This window comes from Elephas maximus, chromosome 16, assembly GCF_024166365.1.
Source record: "Elephas maximus indicus isolate mEleMax1 chromosome 16, mEleMax1 primary haplotype, whole genome shotgun sequence".
NCBI classification, from domain to species: Eukaryota; Metazoa; Chordata; class Mammalia; order Proboscidea; family Elephantidae; genus Elephas; species Elephas maximus.
In genome coordinates this window covers 52581105-52606727 of record NC_064834.1, presented here as the reverse complement: position 1 = coordinate 52606727, position 25623 = coordinate 52581105, and the positions used below count along the sequence as shown (strand labels likewise).

At 36.0% G+C, this 25623-nt stretch overlaps 1 protein-coding gene across 5 annotated transcripts in view; it reads right to left on the bottom strand.

The window, feature by feature from the left end:
- The window catches only part of SLF2 (SMC5-SMC6 complex localization factor 2), a 46041-nt gene that overhangs the window by 14696 nt on the left and 5722 nt on the right, over window positions 1-25623 (bottom strand). For 3 of the 5 annotated variants that reach the window (XR_007513437.1, XM_049855129.1, XM_049855126.1), the window contains exons 4-13: window positions 25112-25169; window positions 20240-21228; window positions 19180-19250; window positions 17394-17516; window positions 16387-16554; window positions 15277-15379; window positions 10856-10931; window positions 9890-10031; window positions 862-967; window positions 10-186 (exon numbers count right to left, since the gene is read on the bottom strand). Coding sequence is in view for 4 of the 5 variants with exons in the window: in XM_049855129.1 (XP_049711086.1) it covers window positions 10-186; window positions 862-967; window positions 9890-10031; window positions 10856-10931; window positions 15277-15379; window positions 16387-16554; window positions 17394-17516; window positions 19180-19250; window positions 20240-21228; window positions 25112-25169 (2013 nt within the window). In the remaining variant the exon portion in view is untranslated. The remainder of the gene's footprint in view (window positions 1-9; window positions 187-861; window positions 968-9889; window positions 10032-10855; window positions 10932-15276; window positions 15380-16386; window positions 16555-17393; window positions 17517-19179; window positions 19251-20239; window positions 21229-25111; window positions 25170-25623) is intronic. The other 2 variants (XM_049855128.1, XM_049855127.1) reach the window with 2 other exon arrangements.

The following is a 25623-nucleotide window of genomic DNA, read 5'->3' as shown; positions in this document are numbered from 1 at the left end:
TAACATTACCTTTGTGCTCCAATCTCTGATGTTCTTCATCAGGTTTATCACGAGGCTTTGGAAGTCCACTAGAGGAATCTGTTTCAGCTGTTTTTCCAAACTCATTTTAAACAACATTAAAATCAGCAACATTATTTCACGATCCTGGTAACCATCTGGATGTATAGATGTACACAGGCCTAGAAACTTTAACACAAATGCACATACAAAACAACTTAAGGAAATATATTTTACTTGAAGAGTTTTAATTACAAAAGCTTTGGACAAAAGATGCAAAAAAGAACTATAAAAAACAAAGTAACAAATGTTCAGGAAAAAGAAGGCAAGAAATACAATCATTAATAGCTGAATTAGTTGATAGGGTGAATATTTTCTCCATTTTCAAGATTTTCTTTTTAAGGGTTCAGTGTTATAGATTTGATTGAGCCATTAAACATGCTGTCACATTGTTACCAATTCTCAGTAGCATTTCCATTTTTGGTAGGTCAAGGTCTTCTATTCTACTTTCAAGGATGTAAGCCCCTGGATCACTAAGTTACATTGTAAGTAATAATTTTTTTCTTCACACATCCTATTTAAAACGTATTGGTTTCAAAAATATATTAGAGTCAAAAAAATTTTTGATCAAGGTATCCCTAGGTCTACTTAACTATCCTGACCTGAAGTTCCCTTTCACTCCTAGTATTAAAACAAAAAATAAAAACAAATACAAACAGTCTTTATTACAAAGATGATTCCTAAGAAATTTCAGAGACTGGAAATTACCTGGTAAGACACTAGCGATTTTTAAAGAAAACATTAACAAGAAAACTAAAGCCTTTCTGCTCTGTGCCAAAGACGCACAAAGAAGCTTACTCTTACCTTAACCACATTTAAAATGTTGGCTTCAGGAAGAGTGGAAAAAATTGGCTTGTAAGATGACTCTTCAGTTCCTTTTCCACCTGATGTCATTTGTGTTTCAGAACTACTGAAAAGTTAATAAAGGTGAGATTAGACACAAAGTAATTACTCATTTTAAGAAATATCAGCTACTTTCCAAAAAGTAAATTTTATTGAGGTATAATTTACAGACAATAAATATATATCCCTTTCAAGTTTTGATAAATGTATAAACTAGTGTAACCACCATCCGAATCAAGAAACAGAACATTTCCATCAACCCCAGAAGTTCCTTCATGCCAGATCCAAATTAGTCTCCCATCCTAGGCAAACACTGATGTGATTTCCGTTTCTTATACATTAGTTTTCCCTTAAACAGCTACTTATACAAGGCACTATTCGTGTTGCTCTGGGTGTCACAGAGCACTACGCAGATGGTGGCTCTGACTACAAAGAACTTACACTTTTAGTTAAAGGCCTCACGAATGGCCTAAAGAAACTGCCACAGCAACATAAAAAGTCAATTCTAAGTACTCCAATTCTGGTTAAGGTAGTAAGTGAATGTTCTGGGAAGAGGAGACACACGAACTTGACTTTCAAAAGACAGATGATACTTTAATTTTTTGAATAAATAACACATAATGCATTCACACAGTTAAAAAAAATTGGAAGGTATTAAGGGGGTATACTGTGAAGAATTTCTCTCCCAGTCTGGCTCTTCAGCCACTCATTTCCCCTCCCCACAGATAAACACTAGTAGCTGTAGCCCTTTCATCCACAGGCCTTTTATGCATACACAAATATAAATATATATTCTCCCCAGCTTTTTTATATAATGGTAGTATACTATACAATCTCTTCGGTACTTTTTTTTCCCACTTAATAATATATCTTAGAGATTCTTCCATAACTGTACATGGAGAACTTTATTTTTTACATAGCTGCTTAGTAGACCTCTGTGCCTCTTCCTAGCTGTATAATTTTGGGCAAAGTTACTTAACCTTTCTGTGCCTGTTGCACTTGTAAAATGGGAATGAAAATACTATCTAACAGTTGCAGTGACTACTAAGTGATGTAATACATGTTAAACCTTTAGAACAGTGCCCGGCACATGTTGTTGTTAGGTACAGCTGAGTCAATTCTGGCTCATAACAACCCTACGTGCGAACGAAAACAGTCCAGTCCTGAACCAGCCTCACAATCAATGCTATGTTTGGGCCCACTGTTGCAGCCACTATGTCAATCCATCTCATTAAGGGTCTTCCTCTTTCTCGCTGACTCTCTACCAAGCATGTCCTTCTCCAGGGACTGGTCCCTCCTGATAACATGTTCAAAGTACTTTGGACAAAATTTCGCCATCTTCCCTTCTGAGGAGCATTTTGGCTGTACCGTCTCCAAGACAGGTTTGTTTGTTCTTCTGATAGCCCATTGGTATATTCAATATTCTTCACCAACACCGTAACTCAAAGGCATCAATTCTTCTTGGGTCTTCCGTATTGACTGTCCCGCTTTCACACGTACACGAGCTGATTGAAAACACCATGCCTTGGGTCAGATACACATTAGTCCTCAAAGTGATATCTTTGCTTCGTAACACTTTAAAGAGGTCTTTCACAGCAGGTTTGCCCAGTGTAATATGTCATCTGATTTCCTGACTGCTGCTTCTGTGGATGCTGACTGTGGATCCAAGTAAAGTGAAATCTTTGACAACATCAATATTTTCTCCGTTCATCATGATGTTGCTTATCGGTCCAGTTGTGAGGAGTGTTGTTGTTTTTTTTTTTATGTTGAGGTGTAATCCATACTGGAGGCTGTACTCTTTGATCTTCATCAGTAAGTGCTTTAAGTCCTCTTTACTTTCAGCAAGCAAGGCTGTCATCTGCATAATGCAGGTTGTTAATGAGCGTTCCTCCGATCCTGATGCCCCGTTCTTCTTCACATAGCCCAGCTTCTTGAATTATTTTCTCAGCACAGATTGTTAAGAATGGTAAAAGGATACAACCCTAAGGCACATCCTTCCTGATTTTTAACCACACGGTATTATCCTCTTGTTCTGTTCAAAGACTGCCTCTTGGTCTATGTACAGGTTCCGCATGAACACAGTTAACTGTTCTGGAATTTCCATCATGATGATGATTATTAATGTGCCATGATTTATTTAACCAGTCCCCTACAAATGAGTCATCTTTCGTTCTTAAGATAGGTAATATTTTGGTGGGTAGACACAGGGTGGAGGTGAGGAATCAGCATGAGGAAGGGCCAATGTAATATGGCTGATATGAAGGAAAAAAGGCAGATCAATTTGGTTAGAAAAAAAGGGATAAAGTAGAGGTCAGAGTCAAATTTTAGAGTCTTAAATACAAGGTGTAAGGCTTTGAGGATAGGGGACAGAGAAGTTCAAGACTATACTTTCATAAAAGGAATCCTCCAACAGTGAAAAGAAAAAACATCTTGGAGGTGAAAAGACCCTGGGGGAAAGAAGATTTTGCCAGGCTAGGCAAGAAGAGTACAGTGGGAATGAAAAGGAAAAAAGAGCTGTGAGGTAGAGGAAGAGGAATGCGAGGATGTGTAAAGTAATGGGACGCGGAATCCAAAGTTAGGACGTATCTACTGCTGATGAGTTGATTCTGATTCATAGGGAACCTTTAGGACAGATGAGAACTGCCTCATATGGTTTCCAAGGCTGTAAATCTTTACAGAAGCAGAGTGCCACATCTTTCTCCCATGCAGTTAGGCAAGAAGAAAAGACCAAGATGAATGTCAGAGGAGACTCTGAAACTTGCTCACGAATGTCGAGCAGCTGAAGCAAAAGGAGGAACTGATTAAGTAAAAGAACTGAGCAGAAGATTTCAAAGGGCAGCTACAGAAGGCAAAGCAGAATAATGACATGTGCAAAGAGGTGGAGACAGAAAACCAAAAGGGAAGAATATGCTTGGCGTTTCTCAAGCTTAAAGAACCTGGGGAAAAAATTCAAGCCTCGAGTTGCAATAGTGAAGGATTCTATGGGGGAAAATATTAAACAACACAAGCAGCAAAAGAACATGGAAGGAATACACAGGGTCATTATATCAAGAAGAATTAGTCGATGTTGAACGATTTCAAGAAATAACATACGATCAGGTACTGATGCTGCTAAAGGACGAAATCTAAGCTGCTCTGAAAGCGCTGGCAAAAAACAAGCCTCCAGGAATTGATGGGATATCAACTGAGATATTTCAACAAACGAATGCAGCACTGGAGGTGCTCACTGGTCTATGCTAAGGAATAAGACACCTTCCTGGCCAACTGACTGGAAGAGATCCATACTTATGCCTATTCCCAAAAAAGGTGATCAAACTGAATGTGGAAATTATAGAACAATATCATTAATGTCACATGCAAGCAAAATTTTGCTGAAGATGATTCAAAAACGGCTGCAGCAGTTTATCAACAGGGAACTGCCAGAAATTCAGGATGGATTTAGAAGAGGACGTGGAACCAGGGATATCATTGTTGATGTCAGATGGATTCTAGCTGAAAGCAGAAAATACCAGAAGGATGTTTACCTGTGTTTTATTGAATATGCAAAGGCATTCAACTGTGCGGATCATAAAAAGTTATGGATAACATTGCAAAGAATGGGGATTACAGAACACTTAAGTGTGCTCATAAGGATCCTTTACATAGATCAAGAAGCCGTTGTTCGGACAGAACAAGGGGATACTGATTGGTTTAAAGTCAGGAAAGGTGTGGGTCAGGGTTGTGTCCTTTCACCATACCTATTCAATCTGTATGCTGAGCAAATGATCCGAGAAGCTGGACTATAAGAAAGGGGCATCAGGATTGGAGGAAGACTCATTAACGACCTGTGTTATACAGATGATACAACCTTGCTTGCTAGAAGTGAAGAGGACTTGAAGCACTTATTAATGAAGATCAGAGACCACAACCTTCAGTTTGGATTACACCTCAACATAAAACAAAAATCCTCCAACTGGACCAATAAGCAACATCATGATAAACGAAAAAAAAGACTGAAGTTCTCAAGGATTTCATTTTACTTAGATCCACAATCAAAACCCATGGAAGCAGCAGTCAAGAAATCAAAACACACTGCACTGGGTGAATCTGCTGCAAAGGACCTCTTTAAAGTGTTGAAAAGCAAAGATGTCACCTTGAAGACTAAGGTGCGCCTGACCCAAGCCATGGTATTTTCAATTGCATTATATGCATGTGAAAGCTGGACAATGAATAAGGAAGGCCGAAGAATTAACACCTTTGAATTGTGGTGCTGGCAAAGAATACTGAATATACCATGGATTGCCAAAAGAACGAACAAGTCTGTCTTCGAAGAACTGCAACCTGAATGCTCCTTAGAAGCAAGGATTGCGAGACTGCTTTTGTCAGGAGTTATCAGTCCTTGGAGAAGGACATCATGCTTGACAAAGTACAGGGTCAGCAGAAAAGGGGAAGACCCTCAACAAGGTGGACTGACAGAGGCTGCAACAATGAGCCAACTATAACAATGACTGTAAGGATGGTGCTGGATTGGGCAGTGTTTCGTTCTGTCATGCACAGGGTCGCTATGAGTTGGAATCGATTTGATGGCACCTAACAACATAACTTTTATATGCACTGGGAAACCAAAAAACTCATGTGACTCGCTTTATTTTGATGGTTTGGAACTGAATCCGTAGTATCTCTGAGGTACGCCTGTATGAACCAGCGAAAATGGGTACGTTGCAGGTGAGTCCTGGGGAGAGAAAGTACAATAGGTTGTGGTCCCATCTCAACAGGATCCAGTCTCATGCCTGGTATTTTTCTGTACATTTTACTCATTCCTTCACCAGCTCACTCCTGCTCACCTGAGCTCACCTTCACCTACTAGATAGCAACAGTGACTACAACCACCACCTCCCTGCTTTGGTCACCAAACTTGACTGAGGCAACTCTTCAACTAGTAACTAACCAATTAAAAAAATTATTTTATTTCGCTAAATATTATCTGCATTTATTGTGTCTTACTGCAATCATCACATACCTTTATTTTCATTACATTATATACTCACTGCAATGAAAAAATATTCAAATCTGTTACATGCAGTATACAAAAAGTTACCACCCACTAGTGAGTTTGAGTTCTTGGGTTGGGGTGGTACAAACAGTTAACACATTTAGCTGGTAACCAGAAGAGTGAGGTTTGAGGCCACCCAGAGCACCTCAGAAGAAAGGCCTGACAGTCTGCTTCTGAAAATCAGGCATTGAAAATCCTATGGAGCACAGTAATTTTACTCTGACACATGGGGAGACACCACGAGTAGGAGTTGACTTGATGGCAACTGATTTCAGTGAGCTAATTAAATGTTAAATAATAAAGTAGCTGGTATTTTAAATGTTTACATTATATAAAAATCTGTGGTAACTTTTTTATATAGATATACAAATGTATAAGTATTTCAGTAATATCTGGGAGAAATGGTCGGGGTTTTGGGATGAGCAGAGAAGACCTTTATCTGTAGTGGTTAAGAGCTATGGCTGCTAACCAAAAAGTCAGCAGTTTCAATCCACCAGGCGCTCCTTTGAAACCTTGTAGGGCAGTTCTACTCTGTCCTTTAGGGTTGCTGTGAGTCAGAGTCAACTCCATGGCAATGGGTTTGGTTTTTTTGGGGGTATTTAAATTGATGGAATGCAGTCCTTTTATGTACTTTGGGTTTTAATTGACATATAAAACCATCTTCCCTTCTTCTACGATTATAAAGAAAATTCTGCCAGTTTCCTCTACAGTGAAACCTATGAGAGCCAGAACTCAATGAGACTGCCTTGTTTTCCCACATCTTGCAAGTTTTCTGCCTTTGACAGGATGATGCAGTCTTGCCACTTTTCTATTGCTTGTTTTAATGAAAAATATTTGCGTTTTCCTTCTCTGACAGGTTTCCACCTTACACAGGTTCCAGCTATTGCAGGTTTTACTGTATTACTTTTAAATATTTGATCTAGCTATAAATTTGAGGTACAGATTGAAAAATTTTTTCCAGGTAACTACCCAGTTATCTCAATACCAGATAGCAAACAGTCTACTTCATACCTTTATCACATACTAAATACCTGCATGTATTCTGGTCTATTTTAGACTTCATTTTGTCCCACTGATGGAACGTTGTACTATGTACCCGTACCACACTGTTTTAATACCTGCTTTTTTAAGGCCAGTCCTGCCTCATAACTCTTCTTTCTCAAAACTTTCCTGGCTATTCTTGATTTTTTCACTAGGAACTTTAGAATCAGTTGTATATCCCAACTCCTTTGCTCCCTCCTCCCCCCAAAATTCTGCTGCCATTTCTTCTCAGGACCTCATTAAATGTACTATTTACCTTAGGGAGCTCTAATATAATGATCTTGGATTTTCCTATCTGAAAGCATAGTATGCTTTTTCATTTCTTAAGGTCTTTTTTTTTTTGTCCCTTAGTGACTAAATTCATTCCTGTGTATTTCCATTTTTTTCTTGCTATTGTAAATGGAGTCTTTTCTTCTAGTGCACTTTAGCTTTAGTTTATGTATCTGAAGGTTACTGACTTCCCTTTATTAATTTTGTACCCTTACCAAACTCTTACTTGTCAGTTTTTCAGTTGACGCTTAGGTTTCTGTGTATACATTAAATCTACACATCTGCTGATAACAAATCTTTCACCAATGCCTTTCCAATTTTTATATCTTATTTTTTTCCCTTCTTGTTCAGCTGCTTTGGTCAGAACCTCCAAAACAAAGTTAAACAATGGTGATACTGAATAGTCTTATTTAATTTTTATGGGAATGTTTCTGTTTGATGATGGCTTTTAGATCAACACAATTTATTAAGAATGTATCTAATTTACAGATAATATAGAATTAATAGATTAAGAATGTATCTAATCAAGATCCATCTTAACTTTGAGAAATTTAAAAAAGTCAAGAATGATACTGAATTTATCAATTGAGTATGAGTATTATTTAATAAATTTGTTTAAAAGTAATGTTTTTGGAGTTAATTAGACAGCAAAACATTTGTTTCCTGTATTTGCCTTTTGAAAATAGTCATACAATTATTTAGGTAAAACAACATTCATTAAAGCATTATCATAATAGCACGAAACATGAAAAAACTGCCACCTATATAAAAAAAAAATTTTTTTTATAGGAATCCGTTGAAGTAAATTAAGGTGAATGTAATTACACTCATTACATTCACTCATATAGTGTCACTCAAAATCATGTTCTCAAAGAAGATGAAAAATATTTACAGTGTTAAAGTTGGTTACAAAACTATAAATAGTACAATCTCTACTTTTAAAAATACACATTTGCTCAGAGAAAAACAAGACTAGAATACATGCACTCCAAATTTTGGCAGTAGTTTGTCTCTAGGTGAAAGGATGACAACTACTTTTAGTACTTTTAGTGTTTCCAAGCTTCTTCAATTAACATGCATTATTTTTAAAATAATGAAAAAGGTTAACTCAGACGACCAGGGTCATTATGTCTTCACTTTTATGATAACAACAACAATATATTTTTGGCATTATGCATACGTGTATATATAAAATATATTAACATATAATTAGTATTATTTATATTAAACAATTAGAGATTATTTATAGGTCCCTAGGTGGAGGATTTCTACTCTGTAACACATGGGTTTGCCATGAGTCAGAGCTGACTTGATGGCAACTAACAATAGATATTATTTACTATATAATAGCCATTTAATAATTAATATTAACTAAAGCCTAATGTCAAGTTGTCGTTATTGCTAACATATTAACATATTTTATATTAACATATGCACCAGAGCCTAAAACCCAGTATTTTATTTTACTGTGCAAATAAAGACATAATGTTGACTGTGGTGGAGGTCACAAAAATGTACAGGTGGAAAAAAACTGCATAGAAAACACACATACACGAGTGTATATAAAACTGGTATCTGTTGTCAATTTGGTCCCATCTAGACAGTTGTTAAAAAGAGCATGATGCTGAAGGCAGACAATTCAGTAACACCGATTACACTCAAGTCGTGCAACCATTCTCACCCTCCTTTTCCAAACTGTTCTCTTCCATTAACATAAACTCCCTGCCCCTCTAAGCTTCCTGTCTAATCTTTCGAGTTGCTGTTGATAAAACTGATGAGATCTGCATAAGGCTGATGGACTGTATCAATGTCAAGTTCCTGGTTGTGATACTGAACTGTAGTTACACAAGATGTTACCAGTGAAGGAAACTGGATGAAGGGTATACAGGAGCTCTCTATTATTTCTTACAACAGCATGGTAATATACATTACTTCAAAATTAAAAGTTTTATTAAAAAAAGGATGACATAATGACCATACCCTGTTCAGCATATGCAAAGATGGTATCCTGCAATCTCCTAAGAGCTTATAATCTCTTGTTTTAAATGACTAAATATGGTTATAACAAATCGCTTTTGTAGATTTAGCACCTGTATACTGGTGGCTGCTAGGTACTGTCAGGTTAAAAAAAAAAATTCTAATACGCTTCACTTCATATTAATTGGGTATAGCAAATATTAAGCTCTTGGTTATATGCACTAGGATTCTGGGGTCCACTGGCCATATTTCTAGTTTTGCCACACAAGCCAGAAAGGAAAAGACTTTACACCACAAAATCGGATTTTATACAACAATCTGAAAATCTAATTGTTCTAATACGTAATGACAAAAACGTTCAATAAATAGTAAAAACCGCATGAGATCCTGGTTTTGGTTAAAACACAAAAACATATGTATAAAAAAAGGCTGGAAGAAAAGAACAAAATATTAAGTGTTTTTCTTTAAACGTTAGGATATGGATGATTTTATTACTTTCTATATTCCAAATTTTCCATAATTAATCTCTATTAATTTTTATAATCATAATAAAAGTAATAAAAAAAACCCAATGGGTCCATTAAAATATCTTTAGAATACAGCATTCCCTCTGCACAAGCACCTTAAGTATTAAAATGATACAATGCTAATATATGAAGAAACACTTACACTAGACTGTCTTCATTAAAGTCTGGCTGAAGATTCTCAAGAGGAAACAAAGATCTAAAATCAATTCCCATATTGAAAAACACAGCTGCTATATCAGATAATGATGGTATCCAGGGCCACACTGGTGAGTCACTGAAGATATCTAGTTAACAGAAAAAATATTTTATTCCAAATCCTGGGTCCAAACACTCACAGTTGCAAAGTGATAATCGGCAAGTAAAACATGGATTGTGAGTATGATTTTCTAGAACTGACAGATTCTAATGATATTTTAACAATACAGTTAGGAATTATGTATTTCCAAATAAATGTAAAGGAAATGACATTTATGAAGAAAACAGTGATGAGTAAAAATAAGATGAATAAAAAAATGATATTTACGATAAAGACAGTGATGGATAAAAGGCTGTACTCAGACATAACACATTTTGAAATGACTGGGAATAACAATGTTAAAACCCAATTACTATTAACACAGGAATATTGTATCACCTTCAGTGCATTTATACTCCCAATTCTCAAAAGAGATGAACAGGTAAACCACAATGTTTATTATATAAAAGCTCTCAAAGGCAAAAAAGCAACTGCCACGCTTCTGCAGTGTATGCTTTCAATCTCCTCAGTGCATTATCAGCACAGTACTGTTGCTAAATAATAAGCCAATTAAAAGTGACTGACTAAATAAATGAATCAACTTGCAACTATTTATCCACTTACCCAGCAAAGTAAACCATGACTTAGCAAGTATTAGATAAGAACTGCTACGTACAAGATTTTAAGCCCTTTTTCTCAAATGTAATTAGAAAAACCCAGATATTCACCTCTGACTGAGTTTCATTCTTATAAACTTTTGATTACAAAAATAATTTTTATTTCATATTTTTAAATGTACTAACAGCAATGGGAGACCTTGTAAATAGCAATCAATAATACATACTGTTAATCACAGTAAATTTATACACTTACCATTCCTGATTGTTATTTCCATCAATGTACTTAAAATCTGCACAGACACAATACAGTCTGTATGAACTGACATCATCTGTCAAAAGCAGATAAAAATGATAAGAGTATCAAAGAGAAGAAAGAACATATGAGTATTGTACTATTTGGCAGGCTTTATGTACATTTCATTTAACACTTACAACAATCCTAGCTGCTCATTACAGACACAAGGCAAATGGGCTCAGGGAGATTCAATACCCTACCCAAAGTGATATATGGGGGGAGCTGGAATTTAAATTCAGATCTGATTTTGAAGTCAGGGCTCTTTCCATTATAACACACTGCTTCTTTTTACAAGTTTCATTTATAATCAGACAATATTTTAAACTATCTAAAAAATACCTTTCTAGTTCATATGATATGAAACCCAAAAACCGTAAAGGAAATGGCTGCTAAGGTTGAACACATTATGGCAAAAATCAAACCACAAACTAGTAGAAATATTTAAAAAGATATAAACATGCAAATTAATAGGGCAATAAACTTTCAAAAAGATGTTCAATATCATCATTAATCCAGAAATGCAAAGAAAAACAATGACAAGATCATTAGTTGACTTCAAGGTTGGCAAAGACCAAGAACATCGGTAATACTCGTTATTAACAAGGATACTAGAAAGAGGTAGTCCTATGCGCCACTCGTGTTAGTCTAATCTGGTAAAATCTTTTAAGTAACTGGGTACTCGCCAAGTTATCATACGTTGGTCTAGTCAGTCTTTTTACCTACAGGAATTTAGATGCAGAGCCATATACTTTACATACAAATTTTACAAGACGGATTTGTGGGAATAAAATCTCAAGTTGAAACAAATTAAAAAAAAAATCTTAACTGAAACCAACTGCAAGGTGGTCTTACAAAGGTAAACATCTTGTACCTGCTATGTCTATCTTTCTCTTTTGCTTTGGAGACATGGAGCATAATAAATCTGAAATGTAAGGGGCATTAAACCAAACTCTATTTTCAGTCAAGCACATGGCCTGTGTCATTTTTGTCACAAAATCAGCTGTTTGTGTTGTTAAGCTTTGCCACTAGGGGACAGCACCATTGACAGGAACACTGAACACAGAGCAAATTTAGAGTAAGAGTCATTTTGGAGGATGATGAATTCTACAAGTGGGCAGTAATCAGGTAAGTGTGTGAAGAAGTGCATATAACAATCTTATGTCTATCAACTGGAATTGGGTTAAATTTTACTTGGATCCACAATCAACACCCACGGAAGCAGTCGTCAAGAAATGAAATATGTTGCAGCGGGCAAATCTTCTGCAGAAGACCTCTTTAGAGTGTTAAAAACAAATTTTTTTTTTGGAGGATTAAGGTGTACCTGACCCAAGCCATGGTGTTTTCAATCATCGCATATGCCTACAAACAAATGCTATAAAGCCATTAAAAAGGATGATATATAGTTATACTAAGATGAAAAGACCTTAACAATTTATTGTTATCTAAAATAAACAAGTTATAAAAGAGCACACGGGCTATTTATGTTAAGCTTTATAACAATCTGTAGAGAGATCTAGAAGAACACTGACCAAAATTTAATAGTCTTTGAAAATTAAGGACTTAGGAGTTCAGCTTTCCTTTCTACATCTCCTTTCCATTTGAACTTTTCACAGTCAAATTCCCTTTGAAAACAGTTTAAAAAAGTTAATTGTCTTCTCGTCTACTATACTTAGACATTCATGATAAAAATCACAAAGATGCAGACATTTTAATTGCATTTTATCACTTAAATCTGTTGTTATTGTTAGGTGCGGTTGAGTCGATTCTGACTCATGATGACCCTTTGTATGACAGTATGAAACACCGCCTGGTCCTAGGCCATTCTCTCAATCATTGTTATGTTTGAAACCCTTGTAGCCACTGTGTCAATCCATCTCATTAAGGTACTTTCTCTTTTTCGCTGACCCTCTACCAAGCATGATAGCCTTCTCCAGGGAATAGTCCCTCCTGATAACATGTCCAAAGTAAATAAGATGAAGTCTTGCCATCCTTGCTTCTAAAGAATATTCTGGCTATACTTCTTCCAAGACAAATTTGTTCATTCTTCTGGCAGTTCATGGCATATTCAATACTCTTCTGCAACATGATAATTCAAAAGCATCAATTCTTCAGTCTTCCTTATTGATTGTCCCACCTTCACAGGCATATGAGATGATTGAAAACACCATGGCTTGGGTCAGGTACACCTTAGTCCTCCAAAAAAAAAAAAAAAAAAAAACTTTGTTTTTTAACACTTTAAAGAGGTCTTCTGCAGAAGATTTGCCCAATACAACATATCATTTTATTTCTTGACTGCTGCCTCCATGGGTGTTGATTGTGGATCCAAGTAAAATGAAATCCTTGATAACTTCAGTATTTTCTCTGTTTATCATGAAGCTACTTATTGGTCCAGATGTTAGGATTTTTGTTTTCTTTATATTGAGGTGTAATCCATAATGAAGGCTACAGTCTTTGATCTTTAGTTAAATTTATAAAACACTGATTACGACCACAGCATTAAAATGAATATGATATTACACTTTCTAAAAATTATTTACAAGTTGTTAAGTCTTTCCACCATGCAAATGAACTTAAAATTGTAAAGAAGAAATGTGACAAAGTCTTACACAGAGAAGGTGCTTAGTGAATGATTATTAGTTTGATTTTCAAAGAATAAATATGAAGTATATAAATAAACTTTTTGAACATGCTTGTGTCTCATAACAAAATGGCTACAGTAATGATGGGCCCATATCAAGACAAAAATTAACACAGACAAATATAACTTCTTATTTGGAAGTTAAAGTAAAAACAGATTACATAGAGAATAATGAAGCCCTGGCATGACAGCAGATGATCTTACTTTTGAATTGTAATGAATAGAAGTATCTTGGTGAGATAGATGGTCAAAGTCTCACTGAAAGCTCTGCTGATAAGACCGAATCTAAAGCACCTGCCCTGTTACGGTGAGGACAACACTCTAAGGGCGACACTGACAAGCTAAATACAATCAGGAAAGTAAAGGGACTAGAAATTTAGGGACCTGAGAACATTTGGTAAGGGCAGGAATGAGGGTCATCATAGTAGTTTTAAAATAACTGAAGGACAGTTAGCTAGATGACGATTATTCTGGAAAGCTTTAAAAAAGATAATTAGTACCAACATATGAAAATCATAGAGGGGAAATTTTTTACTTAACTAGGACTGCTAAGGAAACCCTGGCAGTTAAGAGCTACGTCTGCTAACCAAAAGGTTACTGAGGTCTAAGTAATGAGCCACTGATCACTGGGAACAAATGTTCTTCCTCCAGAGTCTTGGCAACACTTCTGTCTGGAATGTTCTTCATTCCAGTGGCTAGGGTCATTCCTTCACTTTCCTCAGGTCTTCACTCAGACCTCACCTTATCAGCAAGGCTTTCATGAACTACCTTTTATTAAAAAACAAACTTTTCCTCCTATTCTGGTACTACCTATATCTACCTTAGCCTACTTTAATTTTCTTCACAGCAGTTATCAAGCGACATAATATAAATATGTGCACGCACATATTTTTGTCTGTCTTCTCTATACTAACAATGTTGGTTTCTTGAGATTGGAGACATTCCTTTTGCACTACTGTTATCTCCAGTGCCTGGCACACAATTGGCACTCAAAAATATAAGAAAAAAATTAATGAAAGGTTACACTGGAATATCTCAAGTCCTTGCCAAATATGAAATTCCTTGAAATTCTATCTTTAAGTTCAGAGTAAAAACTCTGTATTCTTTTCCCATGCCTCACTTCATAAATAATATAGTTCTCTGATACCACTGCTAAGTTACCATTTCGATAAAACAAATATTAAGCCAATTATAACTATATGATTTAAAAATTAAATATAAATGAGAAAGAGAATGTTCAGGTAGATTCCATCCAAATCCTAACATGTATATAAATACCTTCACAAAAATGGAAAAAAAAAAATCAGTACATAAACATTACACGATCCCTTCTAAAACCGTAATAGTGATTTACCAGTGTGACGAGATGTCTCAGGCACAACTAGTATCATATACTAGCTATACTATCGCTTCCTTTATAATCTCTTTACAGTGACTCTCTGTGTCTCATTGGAACCCTGGCTGTGCAGTGGTTAAGAGCTCAGGCTGTTAAGCAAAAGTTAAGCAGTTCAAATCCACCAGACACTCCTTGGGAACGCTATGGGGCAGTTCTACTGTCCTACAGGGTTGCTATGAGTTGGAAATGACTCGATGGCAATGGGTTTCTAACCTACTTACGTCATAGGCTTGATGTGCTAGATTTATTTTTTCTCTATTAATGTGCAGATAAAATTGTATTTTAAAAAGTTTGACTAGGAAATACAGTAGGGGACAACTACAATCCCCAAAACATTTTTCTTACCCGAAATAGCCACTTTAATACAGGTTCAGGACACTGGACATTGTGATAAGCAGAAGTAAGAAAGCCTTGTGTTATCAAAAAAATCTGATCTGTTTTTCCTGATCTGAAAAACAAAGTGAAATCAATATGACTGTAACCTTGATGGGAAAACAACTCTACCACTACCACATCTGACATAATCATGGAAATGAGCAAGTAAATCATCTCAGACCATTTGGTGCACTCTAAAAAAATAAATAGATAAAAAATAATTTTTTTTTTTTTCTATATCCTAATGTGCATGGGTCACTCAAAAGGAATGCAACTGATAGCCCAAAGCTGATCCAGTCTGTTGGCTCCATACTTAATTGGTAGACAAAAATCTGTATCTGTTGGCAGTGTCAAGAAGGAGACTATCAAGTCTCAAACAATTTCCTGTTTCTGCCAGCTTGGGAACGTACTTCATTAAAGCTCACAGGGCCAGAATCAATGCAGTTTCTCTGGAGCTGAGATAGTGTGCACTGAGAAAGACTAGACCAGCTGAGGCACTGTGGTAGAGACTGATCGTTGCTTGTACTAACATCTCCATTCTTGATATCCTTGGTGACAGAACTCTGATTTAGCTGGGCACACTGGCTGCCTGGAGTAAAAATTGCTTCTCAGCCTCCCTTGTAGCTAGACGTGGCCATGCTAAGTTCTAAACAGTTAACCGTAAGTAGAAACGCTGTACGGAATTTCTGGGAATTTGAATGTCAAAGCACCTACAGCTCCTGTGCTAGGGACAGCGGAGCAAAAAGATGATATGGTGACACCAACACACCAGTCCTGGACTTCCTACCTCGTAACTTCTTTCATTTAAGAAAAAATATACTTTTTGTTTAAGCCATTGTTATTCTGACAGCCAACGTTAATACATAGTGACCTTAATCCTAATTAATAAAGGCATGTGATGTGCCAAATAACTACCCTATGCTGCTTCCAGTAATTAAATAAGAAAGCACAAAGGGCATTTAGAATAAAAGGAAATAGGAAGCTGGCTAGATCATAAATTAGCCTTTTAGAAATCACATCAGTCATACGTCTTTTAACTTTTAATACAGAAAAGAGTTAAATGTCTATTTTTCTACTTACTTAAGAATAAGCTTTTCTATAGCACTTTGTCCAATGAAACCACAGTCTCTTAAGTCCAGAGTGTGCTGGTTAAAGATTTTCCCAGAATTGAGGAAGTGAAATATTTCTTCACCGGGATGATGATCGGGTATAGCATCAGCTGTAACTGAAAATTTCTTTAAAAATTCCCTGAAATTGGAATAAAAAAAGGGGGGGGGGAGACACTGAATACCAAATAGTTATACTGCATATGGTTTTGTACTTAAAAAAAATTGTATTCAAGGGGAAATTTTTTTTTTTTTTTAATATTTTATTGTGTTTTTGGTGAAAGTTTACACAGCAAGTTGGGGCTACCCTTTGTCAGTCTCCACACATCTCGTCAGTGACATTAGTTACATCGTTCACACTGTGTCAATATTTTTGTTAAATGTGTCTGGCTGTTCACATTTCCAGTACTCCAGTTTCCCTGTCCCCTTATCTTCTTATCTTTGCTTTGGATTAAATGTTGACCTTTTGGATTCAAACACATTTTTTTTTTCAGCAGAGCACTGATCTATGGGGAAGATTCTTTATTGTGTGTGTCACTATGCTTCTCTGTTAAGAAGCTATCTCAAAGGATAGTTTTTGTTCCAGGTTTAAAGAGTGTCTCAAGGAGTCCTCCGGTCTCAGGTGGTCCAGTTAGTCTGGCCATTCTTAAGAATTTGAGAAGGAAAAAAAAAATTTTAAAGACCAATGTTAATCCCAGATTAGAAGACTAGCATTAAAAAAAAAAAGTATGTTTTTGTTTCTCTCACTTTTTGTTAGCAATTAGTCCAAATCCACTACGTGTGTCTGTGGACAAGAACAATAATCAAGAGAAAAGACCAAAGACGTAACTTAGCCCTAACATTTTAGTTTTCTAATCCATCAGAGATGGATAAAGATTCGTCAGATTATTCACTAATAACCATCAACAGTCATTTATTTTACAAAAACAGCATTAAGAAACTTATACACTTAGGAGGCTACACACTGGAAAAATGCTCTACCTGTGCTCTTCTAAGAGGCCATCCTCATCGTCTGTACTGTCTGGATCGCCGGTTCTTAGTGGGGATTTAATGCCTCGGCCCTGCCTTATATCTTCCTGTAGCTGCTTCTGCAGTTCATCTAGCCTACAAATTGAAACAATGCTACAATAAACACAGTTTACCTTAAAAATAGTATATGCCTAGAAGAAGCACAAAGAAAAACGCTTATTAAGTACCTCGTTATATGACAGATTTGGTCACACTACACTATGAGTCAAATCATGTCTCCCAAATACACCCCAATATATAGTGTACCTTTTCTTTAAAACATAGAAAATCTATTTTAGATCTTGAACTTTTACCCAGCTACCAGTACGGTATTAAAGTAGTATTCCATTGCATAAAAGATTTGAGTATTTCTTTATAGCTGGAACTTCCAGAATGATCTGTCCAAATCATTTAGAGAAAGGGGAAGGAAAAAAGGCAAAGAATAAACATCTCTAATTTGATTATCACCTCTAATTTTCAATGCTCATTTGACTTTTAGTAGACCAACAACACAGTACATTAACTAGGCCCTCCAGCAGCAGCAGCAGTCATCATTATCATTATCACAACACCTAACACCTACTGAACACTTACTTTGTGACAGATATCGGACTAAGGCCTTGGTTATGTACCCTTTTAGCCCTCACAACAAACCCATGTGGTAGCTTGCTATAATCCCATTTTATGGATGAGTAAACAGACATTAGAAAAGCTAAGTAACTTGCTCAAACTCACCATACCAGGAGCTGGGATTTAAAACCAGGCAGTCAAGCTCCTGAGTCCTTGCTTGTACTGCTTCTCCGAGATTATTTTAATCTAGGTTCCCATTCTCAGCCCCAGCTCCACCCCACAAAACCCTATGTCTAGGTTAACTGAGTATGGCAGAATATTAAGTAACCACTAAATGTACTGCTCTGTCAGTACAGGGAAGAGTCAATCAACAAACCAAACTAGCACCTCAGCCTTTGGTCTGTGTGATGTTCAATCTTAAATAAGCAACTTCAGGTTTTGTATCACTGATCAATGAATTCATGAAATATTAAAGGAATTTTTTAACAGAGGGGAATAACTTTGACCTATTGAGTCTCTGAAAAATTCCTAAAGTTAAAATACTTAGTTATGAAGTTTGGCACACAAGTACACCAACTTCCACGTAATCAGGCCAGTTGAGCTTTTAGTGACATTCTCAGGCTGGTTTCAAGCCCCCTCTTATCACCAAAAGCAGGCTGTAACTAACCACAAACTTTGATTTCTCTGTGTGTGTGTATAGGAGGGAATGGCTGTTGTAATTCTAAATCTTTCCTTAAAAGACTAACTTGATGGAGAAATAATATGTGGACACGCTGGTTAAAAACTTGGAGTTGGTAGGCATACAAGCATTTTAAAAAATTATTTGGATCAAGAATTTCAGCTATCAGATACCAGTTGTGATAAACAGAGAGGAATTTATAGTAGCAGTTAATACATACCAAGAATACCTGGATCTTGTGATCTAGTCTATAAGCAAGATAGAACACCTTATTCCTAACAAAGCTCACTGCAGAAGTACTGCTAGGAAGATACGAACACAATATGCATGCTTATTTCTCATGACTTTTTAAGCTAAATTAAAAGTAAGCCATAAAGAAAGCAGAATGGAGGTGTGCCAATAGGGCAACTCTGAAAACTTGAGAAAAATAGCTCTGTAATGTCAGTCTGGGACAAACCACACTTCAAACAAGCAAGATGTTAAATTTAACAAACTAAGCATGATGCTAACCTTTGAGTGTCTTCCTTCTCCTTCACTAGACGCTCTAAAGTATTTGTATAAGTTCCACTATGAACATGTTCCTAGAAGAAAAAAATTTAGAAATACTTTACAACATATCTCAGTAGAAGAACCGGGGTGTTTAAATTATTCAGAGTACTAAAGATTATTTTCTATTTCAGTAACCTGAGCCATGATACCTTTCTTAAAAGAGAATTTTCACCATCATGCTTTAATTAAATCTAGTATTTTATATTGCAGGCAATTTAATTTTACCACCTTTAAGGAAAACTACTACTTATAGAGAATCATGTTAGTTACAAGGAACCAAATGCAAATACCCAAGGGCTCAGTGACTACCCTCTATTTACTTTCAAACACTATTTCAGGGGAGTAACACTTATTTTTGGTGTTACCATGGAACATTAGCACCTTCCCCATCAAATTTTACAGACACCTAAGAATTTAATTCAGCTAATTCCCAAGAGAGAATGAAGGAAGCACTTTATAAATAAAACTGCACACCACAATTAACAACATTTCTACACTCTACCTTCATTTACAGCAGTGGTCTCCAAAGCAGGGGGTGTGCAAGGTGATCCATTGGGGTGCAGGAAGAAAATAATAGAACTTCTATTTATATGGAACTTCTATAGAGACTCCAGAACTTAGTATATAGTAACCTCTATATAACTTCTACAGGAAAATACTTTTTTCCTCTTCATTTTAAATTATTTCTGCATGTTTTAGAAAGTATACAGTAGTATAGTGGTACATGTATATAATCTACAATTTATACATATATATTGGAGTACATGCTCAATTTTTTTTTTTTTTTTTTTACCTAATAAAACTGTATGTGATCAAAAAAGTTTGGAGACCACTGATTTACAGTAATAAAACTAAAGATATTGGAAACTCATTAGCCAAACAAGAGCTGTACCAGTTTCAGTTCAATTATAAATCACAGCAAATACTAAATTTTAAAATAAGCTCTAAAATCTGTTCTTCTTTCACTAACCCACCCATCTTCCCCTCTTCAAGTAGAGATGAATATCCTGGAACTACTTACTGTATTATCTGATGACTGAGGTCTAAGCCCCTTGGGAAGAACAGGAGACGTTCCTGTGGTTGCAGGAGTCTGACTGAAGTTCAAAGCCATTATTTCTTCCAGTGATTTTAGTGTTTCCTCTTCCTCATCACTGTCTAGGTTGTAATCTAAACTTTCTTCATCACTATCAAAATTACCCCTTAGTTTCCTTTTCAGTGCACTGCTACCTGCATTGGGATTTCCTGAACTCTCTTTATCTGGAGGGGCCTTATCTGAAGGAGCAGTAGAGCTTGGGATACATGGCACAACTTCCAAAGCAGCCGGAGGAGACCTGGTAGGAGTGCCACATTCTGAATGCAAAGATTCCCCAGACACCTTCCCTGAAGATATATCAGAATCAGCCTTATTAGTCTTTGATTTGTGTTCCTTGTGTTTGGAGGACTCTGCAGAATGCCCAGAACATTCTCTAGATGAGGAACGGTCTTTATCTTTTTTAGAGACTGGAAGAGTGCAATTTTTAGCATTTAATGGTACCCGAGAGGAACCAGCACTTGGAACATGGGAAAGTAATGGTAGAAGTTTTGTCTCCTTTGATGTCCCAGAGCTAGCAGTTTTATTTTTCTGAAGGTTGCTAGCTTTTTTAACTGCAGATTTTTCCTGAGGTGAAGACAAGTGGGGTTTCTGCATCTTAGTCTCTTTGGTACTTGCCACACAGATCTGGTCATTATTCCTGGAAGAATGGTGGCCAGAGTGTGAAGGTGCCAAGCCTGCAGAGGAGGGATCAGCTTCATCATTTGATTCCTTGGAGGATATATCTTCCAAACGCAACACATCACCAGGTGTCTTCAGTGCGATGTGTCTTATAAACTTCTCTCTCCGATGTGGTCCATCAGGATGCTTCTCAAGGAAGGACTCTTTTGCTCTTGGTATTATAGACTCCCTTGTGCTTTTCAGATCTGAGTTCATAGAGTTCCTTTTTCTTTTGTCAAGGAATTTATTCTTAGAGCCTGCTAAAATTAAATTTTTGCCAGATTAGTGAAAAGTATACTTTCCTATCTTAGTAAAGGTTATTCAATGAGCATCTAGAACACCCTGAAGAAATGCCTAAATTCTAAAAGCTTAGGCTGAGATTACTCACTACATATGTAATAAGGAAAAAAAAATACTATTATTTATTAACTGAAAAATACTAGTGTTAAAGAAATATAAAAATTATATAGTTGTACCAATAAAAGAATTCCAAAAGCATGTTCCCTCGAAGTAGACATATATTTTTTTTTTTAGATCAAGAACGACCTGGTTTCAGGAATTTAAGACTTGTACATCTACATTTACAGTTCCTTAAAACACATGCAGAATAACTAGTAGAAGGCAGACAAATTTTAATTTTTCAAAATAATTCACCCAAGTCTTCCACCTAGCATTTAATTATTATTTATTCTTTCCTATGTATCTCTCTACAGCTGTCTGTGTGTTAGGAGCTCCACCCTAAAGCACTTTAATAACCACATATATTTGAGTTAATCAGTTTAAAAAAATTTCTTATTGTGCTTAAAAAATGTTTCATTAATTTACTCTTAATATTCACTGTTCATTATAAAGTCACTCTTTGTATAATCAGTATTCTCAAAATCAAGTTACCCTATACCAAGTTTCTGAATATTGACACGTGTCCCCACTCCCCAACAGTTCAATTAAAAAAAATGAACTTGAACCAAGAGTTACACAGTTATTATCTGAATTGCTTGATCAACTCAATCTGGAAAATTCAATTTACAGTAACGAATAATTATTCAAACAATGTATAAACAAATAAGAGTCCCTATCTCCATTCTTTTACAAATATCACCCACTACCTGAACAAAGCATCCCATGCCCACTGTTCTCAGCAGTTAAATGACTGGGCCACTTACAGTGCAAGAAGATAAATTAAATGGCTAAGAAAAGTAAAAGACTTAGGGTAGACTTACACTGATAATCTCAATTTTAAATTTAGGGTTACAGAGAAGATAGCTACTGAGCAGCCAGTTCAAATTTTGTTTCATTTTCCCTACAGGGCGATTCTACTATATCCTACAGGGTTGCTATGAGTTGGAACTGACTCAACAGCAAGGGGTTATAGAAGTCAGATAATTTACACACAGCTACTAATGAGAAAGCTTGCTTTGGTCAGACTTATCCAAGAGGAAAAATGTGTGGGAAATACTTAGGACAAATCAGCTTAAAGAACTTTTAACATTTAGAATTAAAGAAATGTGAATTGGTACTACAGGCAGGATTCCCTTCCGCAAGTTCTTTAGGGCAGTGAATTAACTTAAAAAATTTCATGATTCCTTTTATACTCTTTTACAGCCTGTAGAAGGGAGCCTGGTGGCCTAAGAGTTAAAGCACTTGGCTGTTAACAAGAGGTCTGCGGTTCGAACCCACAAGTTGTTCTGAGGGAAGAAGATATAGCCATCTGTTTCCACAAAGATTTACAGCCTTGGAAACCCTATGAGGCAGCTCTACTCTGTCCTATAGGGTCACCATGAGTCGGAATCGATATTTTTTCAAATCTATTGATATGGTTCAGTGGTAGAATCCTTGCCTTCCACGTGGGAGACCTGGGCTTAATTCTTAGGCTGCATCTCAGGCACAGCCACCACCCACCTATCTGTTGGCAGAAGCTTGCATGTTGCTAAGATGCTGAACAGGCTTCAGTGGCGCTTTCAGACTAAGACAGATTAGGAAGAAAGGCCTGGCGATCTACTTTCAAAATCTGCCAGTGAAAACCCTATGGATCACAATGGTCCGACCCCTAACCAATCAGGGGGACGGCACAGGACCAGGCAGCATTTCGTTCTGTTGTGTATGGGGTTGCCATGAGTTGGGGTCAACAACACTGATATATGAAAGACTGAAACATAAAATACTCGGTTAAGAGAGGGGTTAAGTTTGTAAAGAGGAAAAATCCAAATGTCCATTATTTGGTTATAAATAATTAGTTTGGGGACTATTACTAATGAATGTACCAGGATAGATTAAATTTGACCTCAAAATTCAGTCAAAGGACACAGCCTCTGGAAGACCAAAGAGCCAAATACCTACTCCACAAGATTTCTGAAATCCCTGCCCTTTTCATGTGTTTAATGATCATGTGAGCGTGTATATCACCATCACAACTGAGAAGCGTAACACTAATATGAACAAGATACGCCATCTGCATCTGTAGTATCTATTCACAACCTGATAAAGATAAGCATTCCTAGGGATTTTTCATTCTAGAGTGAAAAATCCCCTTCTGTTCTTTATATACTGAAATCCTGTCGGTCAACTGAAGTATAAATGCATATTTATCATTAGAAGAATAAAATGTTATAATTATTATTAATTGTAAAAATTAATGACGCTTACAAAATATACCCCAAAATATTAGCAAGAAAAATACAAGTGAAGGCAATCATCTTAAGTCTGCCTCTGAAAATGTGAGGCAAACATCTTTTTAAAGCAGTACTCAAAAAATGCAGAATGGGGGATTGTACAAATGAAACTATTTCAGCTACCACTGACAAAATCTGCAAACCCAGGAACTGAGTTTTTTTTTAATCTTAGTCATTACCAGACAAAACGGAAAGCTGAACAACCTGGTGGCAACACCACCACCGCAAGTCCCTTAAACTGATGGAGCTGCTGAAAACATTCTGTTCTTCTACTCACCCCAATGCAGTGATGATCTATTTACTATCACAAATATGCAGTACAGTGAGCGCAGGAACAATCTTGAGGCTGGTAAATTGTTGTTCCTGTACTATAACATCAAAATTCACTAAAATTTAACTATTAAAATCCAAACATTTTAAGAGTTTTTTTAAAGAAAAAACCACATACAACTTCAGATTTATTTTTGTATTCTAGAAATTCCTTCTGCGATGGTGAAATATGGTTTCAGCCCTGACTAAGGTTGATTTTAACACTCGGGACACTTGGTCAAAATGCAATAACCCTCTAGAATATACCAGAAGATGGAGTATTACGCACAACCTAAAAAACGAATCAGAACTTTGTCTCTGTACTCTTGTTTTTTCATCTGTGAGAGTAATTATAAGATTGTGAGGAGCAAATAAATTAAAAGCAGAGAACAGAGATGGCACATAAGTGCCCAATAAATGTTAGCTATTATTATCATGTCCAATTTATCTTGCTGAACAGGAAAATTTGTAAAGTCTGTTTTTCAAAGTTTGTAGTCATAGCAGGAAAAAAAAAATCTGATACACCAAACTATTAACAGTTGTTATTTCCGGACGTGTTTCATTTTCTGTCCTATAAATTTTTGCAGTGCTTGAATTTTATAACGTCCTATTTTCTAACCAAAAAAGATAAAGATACTTTAAGAATCACTGAGTTAACAGGAGCTGTTTGTTTTGTATTTTTTCAACCAATAGATACTAAAAGTACAAACTAGTATCATGTACGAGTCCTTGAAACTTGATATTAAAAAGGGATCTTTTGAGAATATTGGGAAACTGTTTTGGATCATCATAATAGTTTCAACCTTATGTGAATCATCTTTAACATTGTATCAAGATCTCAGATATTATTCCACAATTCCAAGAATAAAAGATTATGCTTCTTAACACCGCCAGTGATACAGAAAAAGAACACTGAATACCAAGATGACCAATACATGTGAGAAACTTAAGACAGAGCAAGGTCAAGGTAAACTACAGGTTACACATGGTAAGTGCAAGGGCTGTTCTTCTCTACTATAATTTTACCGATACTCTTAACTAATCTAAGACACCCAACTCAACGCTAAGGAGGGGACTGCATGTTTAAACAAACTTACTTTTAAAAAGGACCTTTAAAAGAGAAAAATTCATTTACAAATTCATAAACTTAACATATTGATTCTACCTGAAGCAGGTTCCCATGATTCAGAAGAGGATCTTTTCCTTGAGAGATGTCCATTTTCCTATTAACAAAAGGAGAAAAAATTATATTACGAGTTGGGGCAGTAAAGAATGTGCAGTTTTCTTCATAACATTTAAATATGGATTTCTAGACTAAATAAAGCAAGCTGGAGGTAATTCCAACTTCTATAATAAAATACGTAAAAGATTTTAAGTTTTAGTGTAAAAATGAAGAGCATTTTTAGTATAAAAATGTTGTAAAAACAAAGTTACCTTTCACAATACTAGTTTAGAAATTTATATTAATAACAAAAGTTAAAATTATATTAGAACACAGCATTATTGTGATAAAGGATTAATTTAGAAATAACAAGCCTAATATTCACCAATCAAATGGACACAACTTACTTTATTTAAGTGCTGATGTACCACCAAACACAGAAATCCTATAAAAATGAACCAAAATGTCTAACCTCTATTGATCATTAGCAAATCTCACTAGCAAAGGCACCAAAT